At 42.3% G+C, this 15,036-nt stretch overlaps 1 protein-coding gene across 7 annotated transcripts in view; it reads left to right on the top strand.

Moving 5' to 3' along the window:
• LOC126178436 (uncharacterized) overlaps window positions 1-15,036 on the top strand; it is a 290,068-nt gene that overhangs the window by 12,316 nt on the left and 262,716 nt on the right. For 6 of the 7 annotated variants that reach the window (XR_007536368.1, XM_049924532.1, XM_049924531.1 and 3 more), the window contains one exon: window positions 11,310-11,548. Coding sequence is in view for 5 of the 7 variants with exons in the window: in XM_049924532.1 (XP_049780489.1) it covers window positions 11,310-11,548 (239 nt within the window). In the remaining 2 variants the exon portion in view is untranslated. Of the gene's footprint in view, window positions 1-11,309; window positions 11,549-15,036 lie in introns of those variants that run through there. The other variant, XM_049924537.1, reaches the window with a different exon arrangement.

A 15,036-nucleotide genomic window follows, 5' to 3' on the forward strand; every position in this document is an offset into this window, starting at 1 on the left:
TAGTAGGAAGCCCGCGCTGCTCCCAGCGGGGAAATACAGTACTGTCCTCGCCTCTCCTCGGACTACCAGGGAGGTAGCAACCCAGACATGCGATCTGACCTTCAGCACCACGGTCGTCCGTTCGGCCAGTGCTAAGATCGCGCGGTCGACGTCTCCTCTTCCTCCCATCACCCCACAGACACCAGCCCCTTCATCAGCTTCTGCTAAGACGAAGACCCCGAAGTCAGATGCACGGGCCTCCAAGAAGGAACCATCCCGTGCAGACTTCCTACGTTCCTCGACCTCCCAGCCTTCGACCGGTACTTCCACCAAACGTCCTTCCAAAAAGGCTCATAGGAAGCACAGTTCTCCTTCTCCGCCACGGCGCATTTCTTCTCCTGCGCCACCCAGCGGTTGCCGCCCCAGGCCGTCATCCGTTTCGCCTGGCCGCACCGCTGGTAGCCGTACATCTGGCCGTTCACCGGCGGAGGAAGCTCCCCCTCCCGGCCATCCTCCCGAGATGGCCGATGAACCTATGGACCCAATGGACGATGACTGTCCGCCTACTGATAGCGGCGGCAGTGCTCGCTCGAAGCCATGCCCTCAGCGGCCTTCGAGGTGACCCCTTTTTTCATCTTCCTTTTCTTACGATGGCACTTATTCACTGGAATATTCGCAGCATTCGTTCCAACCGAGAGGACTTGAAGTTGCTGCTCCGCTTGCACCGTCCGCTCGTCGTAGCCCTCCAGGAAACGAAGCTACGCCCATGCGATCAAATTGCCTTGGCACACTACACCTCTGTGCGTTTTGACCTACCCCCTGTGGTAGGTGTCCCAGCTCATGGAGGGGTTATGTTGCTGGTCCGGGATGATATTTACTACGATCCCATCACGTTGCACACCGGCCTGCAGGCAGTTGCCATCCGCATTACTCTCCCCACTTTTACGTTTTCCTTTTGTACCGTTTACACTCCATCGTCATCTGCCGTTACCAGGGCAGACATGATGCAACTTATTGCTCAGCTACCTGCACCATTTTTGTTAACTGGAGACTTCAACGCCCACCATCCCCTTTGGGGCTCTCCAGCACCCTGCCCAAGGGGCTCCTTGTTAGCAGACCTTCTCAACCAGCTCAATCTTGTCTGCCTCAATACTGGCGCCCCTACTTTTCTTTCGGACACATCTCACACCTATTCCCATTTAGACCTCTCTATATGTACTCCCCAACTTGCACGCCGGTTTGAGTGGTATGCACTTTCTGATACATATTCGAGCGACCACTTCCCGTGTGTTATCCATCTCTTGCAGCATACCCCCTCTCCGTGCTCCTCTAGTTGGACCATCTCCAAGGCAGACTGGGGGCTCTTCTCTTCCAGGGCGACCTTTCAGGATCAAACCTTCACAAGCTGCGATCGTCAGGTCGCACACCTCACGGAAGTCATTCTCGCTGCTGCTGAATATTCCATCCCTCACCCTACTTCTTCTCCACGTCGCGTACCAGTCCCCTGGTGGACCGCAGCATGTAGAGACGCTTTACGTGCTCGTCGACGTGCTTTACGCACCTTTAAACGCCACCCTACAGTGGCAAATTGTATTAATTATAAACGATTACGTGCTCAGTGTCATCGTATTATTAAAGAAAGCAAGAAAGCCAGCTGGGCTGCTTTCACAAGCACCTTCAACAGTTTTACTCCTTCTGTTGTCTGGGGTAGCCTGCGCCGGCTACCTGGCACTAAAGTCCACTCCCCAGTTTCTGGCTTGAAGGTCGCGAATGACGTCCTTGTGGCCCCTGAGGCTGTCTCCAATGCCTTCGGCCGCTTTTTCGCAGAGGTTTCGAGCTCCGCTCATTACCACCCTGCCTTCCTCCCCCGCAAACAGGCAGAGGAGGCTAGGCCACCTAACTTCCGCTCCTCGAATTGTGAAAGTTATAATGCCCCATTCACCATGCGGGAACTCGAAAACGCACTTGACCGATCACGGTCCTCCGCTCCAGGGCCTGATTCTATTCATATTCAGATGCTGAAGAACCTTTCTCCTGCGGGTAAAGGTTTTCTTCTTCGTACATACAATCGCATCTGGATTGAGGGACATGTTCCCGCATGCTGGCGCGAGTCTATTGTTGTCCCGATTCCTAAGCCGGGGAAGGACAAGCACTTGCCTTCCAGTTATCGACCTATCTCGCTTACCAGCTGTGTCTGTAAAGTGATGGAGCGAGTGGTTAACTCTCGATTGGTTTGGCTGCTCGAGTCTCGACGCCTACTTACCAATGTACAATGTGGATTTCGTAGGCGCCGCTGTGCTGTTGACCATCTGGTTACCTTGTCGACCTTCATTATGAATAACTTCTTGCGGAAGCGCCCGACCGCGGCTGTGTTCTTTGATTTGGAGAAGGCTTACGACACCTGTTGGAGGGCGGGCATTCTCCGCACCATGCATACATGGAGCCTTCGCGGTCGCCTCCCTCTTTTTATTCGTTCCTTTTTAATGGATCGACAGTTCAGGGTACGTGTGGGTTCTGTCCTGTCCGACACCTTTCGCCAGGAGAATGGGGTGCCACAGGGCTCAGTTTTGAGCGTCGCTCTCTTCGCCATCGCGATCAATCCAATAATGGATTGCCTCCCAGCTGATGTATCAGGCTCCCTTTTTGTGGACGATTTTACCATCTATTGCAGCGCGCAGTGTACACGTGTCCTGGAGCACTGTCTTCAGCGTTCTCTTGACCGTCTTTACTCCTGGAGTGTCGCCAATGGCTTCCGTTTTTCTGCCGAGAAGACGGTCTGTATTAACTTCTGGCGCTACAAAGAGTTTCTCCCACCGTCCTTACGACTCAGTCCCGTTGCTCTCCCAATCGTGGAGACAACCAAATTTTTAGGCCTTACATTTGACAGGAAACTTAGCTGGTCTCCACATGTGTCATATTTGGCCGCCCGTTGTACCCGTTCTTTAAATGTCCTCCGTGTTCTCAGTGGTATGTCGTGGGGAGCGGATCGAACTGTCCTACTTCGTCTATATCGGTCGATCGTCCGCTCCAAGCTGGATTATGGGAGCTTCGTATACTCCTCTGCACGGCCATCCATCTTACGTCGCCTCAACTCCATACAACATCGGGGTTTACGACTTGCGATCGGAGCATTTTATACTAGTCCCGTAGAGAGTCTTCATGCTGACGCTGGCGAATTGCCACTCACCTACCGGCGCGATATACTGCTTTGTCGGTATGCCTGTCGGCTACTGTCAATGCCCGACCATCCGTCTTATCGTTCCTTTTTTGACGACTCTCTCGACCGTCAATACGGGTTGTATGTCTCTGCCCTGCTACCCCCTGGAGTTCGCTTTCGTCGCCTCCTTCAACACCTTAATTTTTCACTCCCTGCAACCTTTCGAGTGGGCGAGAGCCACACGCCACCTTGGCTCCAGGCTCAGGTCCGCGTTCACCTTGACCTCAGCTCGCTCCCAAAAGAGGTTACCCCCGGTTCGGTCTACCACTCCCGTTTTTTGGAACTTCGTTCGAAGTTCATCAACATGACTTTCATTTATACAGATGGCTCTAAGACCAATGACGGGGTCAGGTGTTCCTTTATTGTCGGGGCACAAAGTTTCAAATACCGGCTCCATGGCCATTGTTCGGTCTTCACAGCTGAGCTCTTTGCCCTCTACCAGGCTGTTCTTTACGTCTGCCGCCACCGACATTCTGCTTATGTCATCTGCTCCAACTCCCTGAGCGCCATCCAGAGCCTCAGTGATCCGTACCCGGTTCACCCTTTCGTACACCGGATCCAACGCTCTCTTCAGCAGCTGGTGGACGTCGGTTCTCCGGTTAGCTTTATGTGGGTTCCTGGCCATGTCGGTATCCCTGGGAATGAAGCTGCAGATGCCGCGGCCAAGGCTGCGGTCCTCCAGCCTCGGACAGCTTCTTGTTGTGTCCCTTCGTCCGATTTTAGCAGGGTCATTTGTCGGCACATTGTGTCGCTGTGGCATGCCGATTGGGCTGCACTTACAGACAACAAGCTTCGGGCCTTAAAACCTCTTCCTGTGGCTTGGACGTCCTCCTCACGCCCTTCTCGGCGGGAGGAGGTAGTTTTGGCCCGGTTAAGAATTGGACACTGCCGGTTCAGCCATCGCCATCTGCTGACGGCTGCGCCAGCGCCGTTCTGCCCATGTGGGCACTTGCTGACGGTTCGACACATTTTAATGTCCTGTCCATATTTTAACACACTGCGTCTAGATCTTAACCTGCCAAGTACTTTCGATGCCATTTTAGCGGATGACCCACGAGCAGTTGCTCGTGTTCTTCGTTTTATCAATTTGACAAACCTCTCTCAGGACATTTGATGATGCTGTTTTTTAATCCTATGCCTGTCAGTCTGTCTTTTATCGTGTTTTCCCTTTTAGTTGTTGTTGTCCACTTGTGCCTCGCGGTGCATTCTTAGAGTAGTCAGGGCGCTAATGACCATTGAAGTTGTGCGCCCTAAAACCACAAAAAAAAAAAAAAAACCACTTAACGTTGGAGCCCCCAATAACTAATAAACCCTCCCCCTGTGTGCCTGCTCGGACTTTGCTGAAGGAGTGGCCACATGTCCACTCACAGGCAGAGCGGGCGATGCCACACGGCTAGCCTCCACATCGACCCTGCGCCTCATACGCCGCTGAAACCGCCAGTCCCCTTGGGGAGAGGGTGGCCCAACCGTGCCTGGTACCCGCGAAGATGTCTTGACAGCAGGGACAGTGGGTGGAGCATGTAACACCTGGGGTGTACCATGCGACGCACCAGACTCCCCACTGCCACTACACTCTGAGGCAGCAGCCTGAAGACGGCTGACCGCGGCCATCAACACCTTCAGCTGTTCACGAACAGTAGCCAGCTCCTCCTGCGTCCCTACACAGCAGTCACACATCCTATCCATCCTAAGAAATGAACAATTTACTGTAGAGAGTTAATCAACTTTTAACTAGACTGCTAATTCACTAAAGGTGGCTGATAGTTGACTAAACTGTGGTTGCTAGCTACTTCTTATAGAAAACAATGAAAATAGCACTACTGGCACTATGGTTGACTAAAGGGACTCTCTCTGGCTGTATTCAAAACAAACATGAAATCTATGGAACACTATTACTAGCACTCGACAATTAAAGCTTCCTAAAAGCAAAAACACACGGAAGAAGTAGTTCAGGAACCTAAATGAAATATAAATGGTTGTGGCAACTTACTACACCTGCTAGCCACAAACAATCCTGAGCAAGTAGAGAGTGTTATTTAGTTAGTTATCTACATGTTCCATAGATCATTTGAATGATTTTTTTATTGAAATGATGTGGATCGAGTCACTTTACAGGATATTTATATGTGATTATCGTTAACATGAAGGAAATCACAATTTTTTAGTCCTGCATATGCAGTTACACTGAACAGTTTTTTATACAGTCTGCCATGATGAACACAGGAACCAGTGACCACAAGGTCGCTGTAGTGAAACTAAATACCATAATATCTGACTCCATCAAAAATAAGCAGAAAATATATCCATTTCAAGAAACAGAAAAAATATGAAGAGACAGTCACAACTTCTTCCAGACTATATAAGCGTAAACCAAATGTAGCTTAAATTAAAAGGAATAGTATTAACGGCAGCTGAGAGTTCCATACTAAGTGAATTAAACAATTGCTGAAACTAAGTGAATTAGTAAGAGACAAAACAGATCCCCCATGGTACACAAAACAGGTCAGGATGCCGTTAGAGAAGCAATGAAAATAAGCGTGCCAGAATCAAAACTGTGCAAGATCTCCAAGATTGCCAATGTTTTACATAATCTCGGAAATTTATCACTAGCTTCAATGTGGAATGCATTTAATGATTTGAACTAAAAACACCCTGTTTTAAAATCTTGCAGAAAATACTGAGAGAGTTTGATTATATGTAAAGTATTCCAGTAGCAAGACACAATCAATACCTTCGCTGCGTGATCTCGATGGTAATGTTACCAGTGACAGTGCCGCTAAAGCACTGAACATGATTTTCCTTAAGTCCCTCACTCAGTTACAGAATTTGAATTGAGAGGAGCTGCCAACATGAATAACTTAGAAGTAAAAGGCATATTTTTAAAGCAAGTACCATTCTGAAATTCCGGCACTGCAGCACCGCAGTTGGCATTTGGTGCTTGCGCTCTGTGTACCACACATTGTTAGTAAGCTACAGGCAGCATTACAGAATCACTCAGGTGTTTAAGTTTGTTTGTGAGTATTTGAAATGTCTCCTGTGATTGAGAATTCCGCCAACTGTAAGGTATGAACTGTGATTTGTTTTCTTAGTGCTAATGGCATGAAAGCACCTGAAGTTTGTTGTCATATCAGTGAAGGGTATGGAGAAAACATTGAGTAATTGGATGGTATAGAAATGGTTAAGAGCTTTTAAATACGACCGTACAAATGGTACGTGTTGAGAAATGAAGTGGGCGACCTGCAGTCACTAATGATCATTAGGTGCAGCAAATTGATGGAAAAGAGAGAGAACGAACAGTTTAGGATTTCTCTGTTAAGTGATGACTTTCTTCCGATGTTAAGAAGTGTGCTGTAAACTGTTTTTAAACAATGTTTAAATCATCAAAAGTTGTGCCAACACTGGGTACCGAAAATACTGACTGAGGTGTACAAAAGCAAACGTCTAGCCAGTTTTTTGACTTACCTAGAGTGGTAATGTGACGAAGATAATGAGTTTTGAAGTCAAACTGTGAAAGGCAATGAAACATGAGTGGCTTCCATTACACTTGAATCAAAGCAGCAGACCTTGGAATGGTGACATTCAACAACACCCAAGAAAGTCGAATTTAGGAAAACAGTTTCAGCCTGGAAAGTCGTGTGTATTGTTTTTTGGGACAGGAAGGGGTTGTTGCTTCTAGATTTTTGCTTGATGGGAACACCGTAATTTCTACAACATATTGTGAGACCTTAGAAAAACTTTACCATGCAGTCATGCCAATGCCCGTTCACACACGGCCAATCAATCTCGAGAGCTGATTGGATCATTTGGCTGGGAATAACTTGATCACCCTCGCTACAGTCCTTATCTAGCAGCTGGTGACTACAGGTGTACCTGCATATGAAGAAGCATCTGGGCAGTCAGTGCCACATTGACAATGAAGGTGCCAAAACAGCTATGTTGCAATGGTTGTCTAATCAGGCAGCAGATATGTATGAGGATGGTATCCAGAAACTGGTTGTGCGACACTATAAGTGACGCAATTTGTGGGAATTAATAGAGAAGTTGATTAAACTGCAGACTTTCGTGTAAAAATAAAATTGATAAGAAAAGTTTACACGTTTTATTTTTATTTCAAAATGGTACTTAACTTAAAGAACACACATCTACATCCATACTCCGCAAGCCACCTGACTGTGTGTGGCGGAGGGTACTTTGAGTACCTCTATCGGTTCTCCCTTCTATTACAGTCTCGTATTGTTCACGGAAAGAAAGACTGTTGGTATGCCTCTGTGTGGGCTCTAATCTCTCTGATTTTATCCTCATGGTCTCTTCGCGAGATATACGTAGGAGGGAGCAATATACTGCTTGACTCCTCGGTGTAGGTATGTTCTCAAAACTTCAACAAAAGCCCGTACCGAGCTACTGAGCATCTCTTTTGCAAAGTCTTCCACTGCAGTTTATTTATCATCTCCGTAACGCTTTCGCGATTACTAAATGATCCTGTAAGGAAGCGCGCTGCTCTCCATTGGATCTTCTCTATCTCTTCTATCAACCCTATCTGGTACGGATCCCAGACTGGTGAGCAGTATTCAAGCAGTGAGCGAACAAGTGTACTGTAACCTACTTCCTTTGTTTTCGGATTGCATTTCCTTGGGATTCTTCCAACGAATCTGTCTGGCATCTGCTTTACTGACGATCAACTTTATATGATCATTCCATTTTAAATCACTCCTAATGCGTACTCCCAGATAATTTATGGAATTAACTGCTTCCAGTTGCTGACCTGCTATATTGTAGCTAAATGATAAGGGATCTTTCATTCTGTGTATTTGCAGCACATTAAACTTGTCTACATTGAGATTCAACTGCCATTCCCTGCACCATGCGTCAATACGTTGCAGATCCTCCTGCATGTCAGTACAATTTTCCGTTGTTACAACCTCTTGATATACTACAGCATCATCTGCAAAAAGCCTCGGTGAACTTCAGATGTTATCCACAAGGTCATTTATATATATTGTGAATAGCAACAGCCCTACGACACTCCCCTGCGGCACACCTGAAGTCACTCATACTTTGGAAGACTTCTCTCCATTGAGAATGACATGCTGTATTCTGTTATCTAGGAGCTCTTCAATCCAATCACACAATTGGTCTGATAGTCCATATGCTCTTACTTTGTTCATTAAATGACTGTGGGGAACTGTATCGAACGCCTTGCAGAAGTCAAGAAACACTGCATCTACCTGGGAAACCGTGTCTATGGCCCTCTGAGTCTTGTGGATGAATAGCGCGAGCTGGGTTTCACACGATCATCTTTTTCGAAACCCATGCTAATTCCTACAGAGTAGATTTCTAGTCTCCAGAAAAGTCATTATACTCGAACGTAATATGTGTTCCAAAATTCTACAACTGATCAACGTTAGAGATATAGGTCTATAGTTCTGCACATCTGTTCAACACCCCTCCTTGACAACGGGGATGACCTGAGCCCTTTTCCAATCCTTTGGAACGCTACGCTCTTAAAGAGACCTACGGTACACCGCTGCAAGAAGGCGGGCAAGTTCCTTCGCATACTCTTTGCAAAATCGAACTGGTATCCCATCAGCTCCAGCAGCCTTTCCTCTTTTGAGTGATTTTAATTGTTTTTCTATCCCTCTGTCATCTATTTGAATATCTACCATTTTGTCATCTGTGCGACAATCTAGAGAAGGAACTACAGTGCAGTCTTCCTACGTGAAACAGCTTTGGAAAAAGACATGTAGTCTTTCGGCCTATAGTCTCTCATCATCTGTTTCAGTACCATTTCGGTCACAGAGTGTCTGGACATTCTGTTTTGATCCACCTACCGCTTTGACATAAGACCAAAATTTCTTAGGATTTTCTGCCAAGTCAGTACATAGAACTTTACTTTCGAATTCATTGAACGCCTCTCGCATAGCCATCCTCACACTACATTTCACTTCACGTAATTTTTGTTTGTCGGCAAGGCTTTGGCTATGCACTTCATAGCACCCTCAGTGTAGGGAGTAACAACTTAAGTCATACAATGAAGGCAAGTCTTCCAGTCTAGATTGTACACCAGTTAAGTTTCTTTCAGGGTATACTGTTGAAATAACTCCATTTTTAGCAGTCATGTGCAGCTACTTACCTAATGAAAGATCCATAGCTGAAGACTGTAAAGACACACCAGTTGCATGAATACACAAGAAAAGCAATAGAAATAATCCACTGATATTAGACCGTATCACCGAAATCGATCTCAGTAAGATTCTGGCATATACTTTGTCGTAACATTATGAAATACCTCTAAGAAAACTTGCTGGTGACACAGTCAGCTCTGTTTTAGAAAATATCTTTCTTTTGAAACACCACTGGTCCCTTATTCACATAAAGTAATGAACACTATCTACAGTGGATCTCAGGTTGATTTCAAACCGCTAGAATTCCAGGAGGAATAAGTGCTAATCAAATTGCATGGCTATGGAGTTTTATCTAAGTTGAGGGAATGTATTTTGTGTTCCCCTTTTCCGACAGACTGTAGTTCATAATAATTGATGGGAAATTGTGAAGTGAAACAGAAGTAATATATGGGTTCCCCTAGGAAGAGTTATAGGCCCCTCTGCTGTTCTTGATCTATGTAAATGATTTAGGAGACTATTAAGCTGCCCTCTTAAATTGTATGCAGATGATGCTGTCATTTTCCCACTAGTAAACTCTTGAGTGGGTGAATACGATTTACAAAATAATTTACACAAATTATCTTCATGATGCAAAAAGTGGCAGCTGACCTTGATCAATAAAAAGTGTAAGGTCCCCACATGGAAAAAAAAAATCCACCAAAGTTTGGTTACACATTACATCATCTAATTTAAAGGTTGTTGATTCCACAAAATGTATAGGAATGACAGTTGCAAACAACTTAACTTGGAACGGTCAGAAAGAAAATGTTGTGGAGAAGGCAAACTAAAGACTGTGTTTCAGTGGTATAACATTTAAAAAATGCAACCAATCTACTAAAGAAACTGCTTTCTCTACACTTCTATCCAGTAGTGCTGTGTGGTATAGGATACTTACCAGCGGAATTGACAGAGGACATTGAAAAAATTGAAAGAATGGCAGCTGGCTTTTTACTATCACAAAATAGGGGAAGGAGTGTCGTGGATATGATAAGTGCGTTGGTGTGCTAGTCATTCAAAATAAGGGCCTTTTCTTGTTGCTGCAAAACCTTTTCAAGAAATTTCAATCTCCAACTTTCAATTCTGAAAGTGAAAATATTTTGTTGACTCCCACCTTCCTAGAGAGAAACGACCATTGTGATAAAAGAAGAGAAGTCGGAGCTTGCATGGATGGATTTAGTTGTTTATTTTTCACACATGCAGTTGGAGGGTGGGTCTATGAACTCTCTATGAAGCACTTAATGTGAATTGCAGTGTTGTCATGTAGGTACAGATGAATAACAATAAAAAACATTGAACTCTATTTTTTTAAATATTGACTTTATGTTTATATTAAAGCTATAACTATTTACAAGAGGTCATCTGCAATGTTGGAAAGGTTTTATTGGATTTCTGGATGTATTGTAACAGACATTGACACAAGTTTTGTTTCCTGAACTGTATGTTTAGTTAGTATAGGAGTGCCTTTACGCACCCCTTCATCTGTTTATATTAACCAAAAATTGTTTACAATTTCTTCAAACTGAAAATGAACATTAGAAGTCACATTATTGACCTTAAGTAATCCTCACAAAAAATAAGGAACAGACTGGCTGAATTTAACTTATATTTGACATCAAGCTACAAATTGAAAGCAAAATCTTGGGCAGCATATAGATTTCGAGGATGTCCAATTAGTGGTGGTGAAAATTTATTTTTAGGGAGCACACTGCCCAGATAATTGACTCTTCAACTTGACAGCAGCACATTTTCCATGCTGATTAATACACAGAATGCTTCAGAAAGAAAGAAAGAAAGGAAAAAACTACAATGTTTCATTCCAGCCACATTTGAGATTGGAAAGTTATGGTAATTACAAATTTGTGATAGAAAATTCTAGTATGTGGAAAGAATATACATATACACCTCTGTTAAACATTACATTATATACTGTTGTATTTTTCTTCCCATGGCAGGTTTGCATAAAGGAGACTGTCGTCCCTTTATTGTTGAGGGACATCAGGTGGGTCTGGTCAGGCCTGATGTTATGCAGCATCTTCATCACTATCCTGATGTATTTCATATTCAGCCCGATGCCGTCGAACTGAATCCTGCCTTCAGAGATTATGGGGAACGGAGTGACAGAGTGGAAGCAGTACTGAAAGACTGTCGTGCAAACAATATATTTATCGCACTTAAAGGTTGGCGTGAAGAGGTGTGTTGAATTAATGCTACAGCTTGTGTGTGATTTTTGTAGAAATAATGTTTATATGTAAGTTCTTAAAAGATAACAAATGAAGACCAATAAATAATATTGGGGGGGGGGGGGGGGGAGTACTTTGAACACTAGAAGGACCAACCCCTCATTTTGGTGGTTGCAAATTCTTTTTGTAGTTAACTCATTTGGAGATATATCCGTTTGTTTCATATGATTTATACAGTTTACCAGTGTGTAGTTCTATTTTTTTATGAACAATTACTTGGTACAATGAACATTTTATATGTAATAATTAATCCAAATGTATATGATAACAAAATGTGAAATGGATAACTTCTTTTATCGAGATGTGTTTTAATGTAAAACACAATATATATTACTGGCCCATGTTATTCCATCGTTAGCTATTTCAGTAGTTTCACTGGAAGGATTTCCTTTCACTTGATTTATTCCTTTCCCTCTGCCACAAAATCTGTAGTACTGTTAGCTGGGGATATGAGCGCTGTGTTGTTTGACTTGCTTGAAAATACATAGGACAATAATTCAGTTACAACATAAACAATTAACTTCAAGTTGTGATACCATGAAATGAAATGAACTTCAAAAACCCTTATAAGCTTTCTTAAATAGTATATTCCTCATTGTCAGTAACATTTGTAGTGTCATCTTCTTGTAATTAGCCAATATCACAAACATTACAAGGATCTTCAGTTTCGGATTCTTTGTCTGTCATTGAAATCAAATATTTTAAAATTTCTGCATTAGATAAATCATGTCTTTCAAACACCATTATGAAGCAACTGAAATGTGGTCAACACAAACTGTGCCATGTGCTCAATAAAGCTTCCTTCCTCATCAACAAAGGGTCAGGAGGATGTTATAAACCAATTAGGAAGGAAAAAAAGAATAGCTGTGGAAAAGTCATCAAGCTATTGTTTACACATCCATATCCAGAAAATGACAGGCATCAGCCCTTCTAATATGAGTCCATTGGGCCACTTTTCTGAATGGTCCTAATTGCTGTATTCTTCGCAGACATCTAGCTCACAAACGTTTATTAGAAGTCATAGTAAATGGGAACTGTAAAATAAATAATTTACAAGAAATAAGTCTACTAAAGCAGAGCACTCGTCAAAATGACAGGTGCGGTTCTTCTTGTGTTAAATAGTTTATTGATGATCTGAACAATTTGTGTGGAATAAGACAATATGAAAATACCATAAATACTCTGGGTTCAGGTGTATAATTTATGGATTTTTGTGTTAAAGGTCTATTATTGATTTGAATGACTTACGTGGAATAAGACAATACAAAAACACTATAAATACTCTGGGTTCAGATGTATTATTTATTGATTTGGATCCTGTGATTTTGCTTTGATAAATGATAAATGGAAGTAGGTTATATCACCCCAGGTGTTCCAGTTTTTGTAATAAGTTTTGTTGATTATTCAGTAGTGTGTGGGCAGTTAAAACCAGAATGTAAGTCATATATTGGTAAAGGCTCAATCTTATGTCTGCTATTGTTTCTCATAAAGAACTGAAGAAATAGTAAATAGCAGTCTTAAAAATATTATTGAGTGATTTTCTGCAAATAGTCTCCCTCTATTTCATAAAGACAACATACTGAGTTCTGCACATCCACAGGTATTACATCAGTGACAAATGTCACACACAGTGAGGAAATAATAACTATGGTAGAAACTTCAAAAGTTTTAGATGTCTATATTGATGGGGGAAAAAAAGGACAAAAATGGAACGCCTAAGAAGCTTGGTTCGACCACATTTGAACTTTGAATCATTACAAATGATAGCGGTCAGGGAGACGAACAACTCAGCAAGTTCATCTTAAATGGTGATTGTGTATGCAAGAACAGGTCTTGTTCCCAAATGCGTATACATCAAACTGCTTACAGCTTTTCTGCAGGGAACATTTCTCACGCCAGTTCTCTCTTTTTCTGTCTCTGGCCTCATATCTTGCGTGCGTACTTATTAGTCCCATGGTCAGCTAATTTGACATTTCTCCTAACTCTTCTGATTGAAACTGCTCTTTGAATCTCTTTTTGAGGCTTTCCTTCTCTTGTGTTTTATTACTGAAAATTAACATGTTGTCAACATAAATTGAAAAAGTTAATGTCATTTCCATCTTCTGGTAAATACGTGGATCGGCTGTACTTCTTGTAAAGTTAAAGTTTAAGAGTGCTTCATTTAGCTTAATATTTCAATTGCAGTTACCTTGAGTTAATCCATAAACTGATTTTTGAAGCTTAAAGATATATTTGTTCCTAACAATTCTAATGCCAGAATCAATCTGTGGGATTATGATACAAGTCTCCTCATCCAAATTGCCTTATAGGAATGCTTTAGCAGCATCTAATGATCTATATCTAAGTCATATTTAGTAGCTAAATCAAAGTGATATGTGAATGAATTGTAGCAGATTATTGGAGCTTGTGTCTCATTATAGTTTAAATCCTTTGTTTGTGCACAGCCTTAAACTATACTGATACATTGTACTTAAAAATGTGTCCTTGAAGATCCTTTTTAGTTTTGAAAATCTATTTAATGGTTTTTGGCTTTTTATTTGAGAATGAAAGTGCCTTTTCCCATGTATAATTTTCAGCATACGACTGTAGCTCTTCTCTAATTTCCTGAAGCCTTTTGTGTCATTCTCTGCTTTGTAAATATACTTTTTAAATATTCTGCTAATGATAACAGATTGGAATTGTTTGTCCGTAGAATAATAGGACACTTAATCATTCATCATCATTTCAGAATAGTTGATGATCTGAGCGTTTGACACTGCTCGGGTAAAACACATCTTGATTTGTTATTATTCTCATTAGCAATAGGCTCAGATTCATGTATTTCTAGACATTTTGCTTAATTTTGTATCTATTTCCACCTGTGAATGGAGTAAATAATGTTTCCAGTTTATGAGACTTGTTAGGCACTGTTATATCACCACTCTCCTGAACAATATTTTTGTATCACATCTTTGGCTTTTATTAATATTCATTGGTTGGGTTGATATGAGCAGTACGCCATACTTTGTTCACAGTATCCTACCAGTATGCATTCAATGTTTTCTTGTCCCATTTACACTGACTTGCTTTAGGTAGATAAATGAAGACATTGCTGACAAATATTCTTAAAAGCCCAAGGTCTGTTTTTTGTGGTAAATGTCCTTCTAATGTTATGCATTTTAAGGATTTTGTAGGTGATCTATTAATGAAATAAGCAGCTGTAAGGACTACTTCCATCCAGTATGTATTTTGGTAATACAACAACAAATAATAAGCATCTGTCTTACTGAACTAATTTCCTGTTATATCTTTCTGCTACTCCATTTTGTTTGTGGCTATTGTTGTTTGATGAATTCTCTCTGTGTTCTGAAAGAAATTTGCTACTACTTGGTTCACATATTTCTTTCTGTTGTCAGTGCACAAGACATGAATTTTCTACCAGTCTGTTTCCCCACTATCT

This window comes from Schistocerca cancellata, chromosome 1 (genome assembly GCF_023864275.1).
Source record: "Schistocerca cancellata isolate TAMUIC-IGC-003103 chromosome 1, iqSchCanc2.1, whole genome shotgun sequence".
NCBI lineage: Eukaryota > Metazoa > Arthropoda > Insecta > Orthoptera > Acrididae > Schistocerca > Schistocerca cancellata.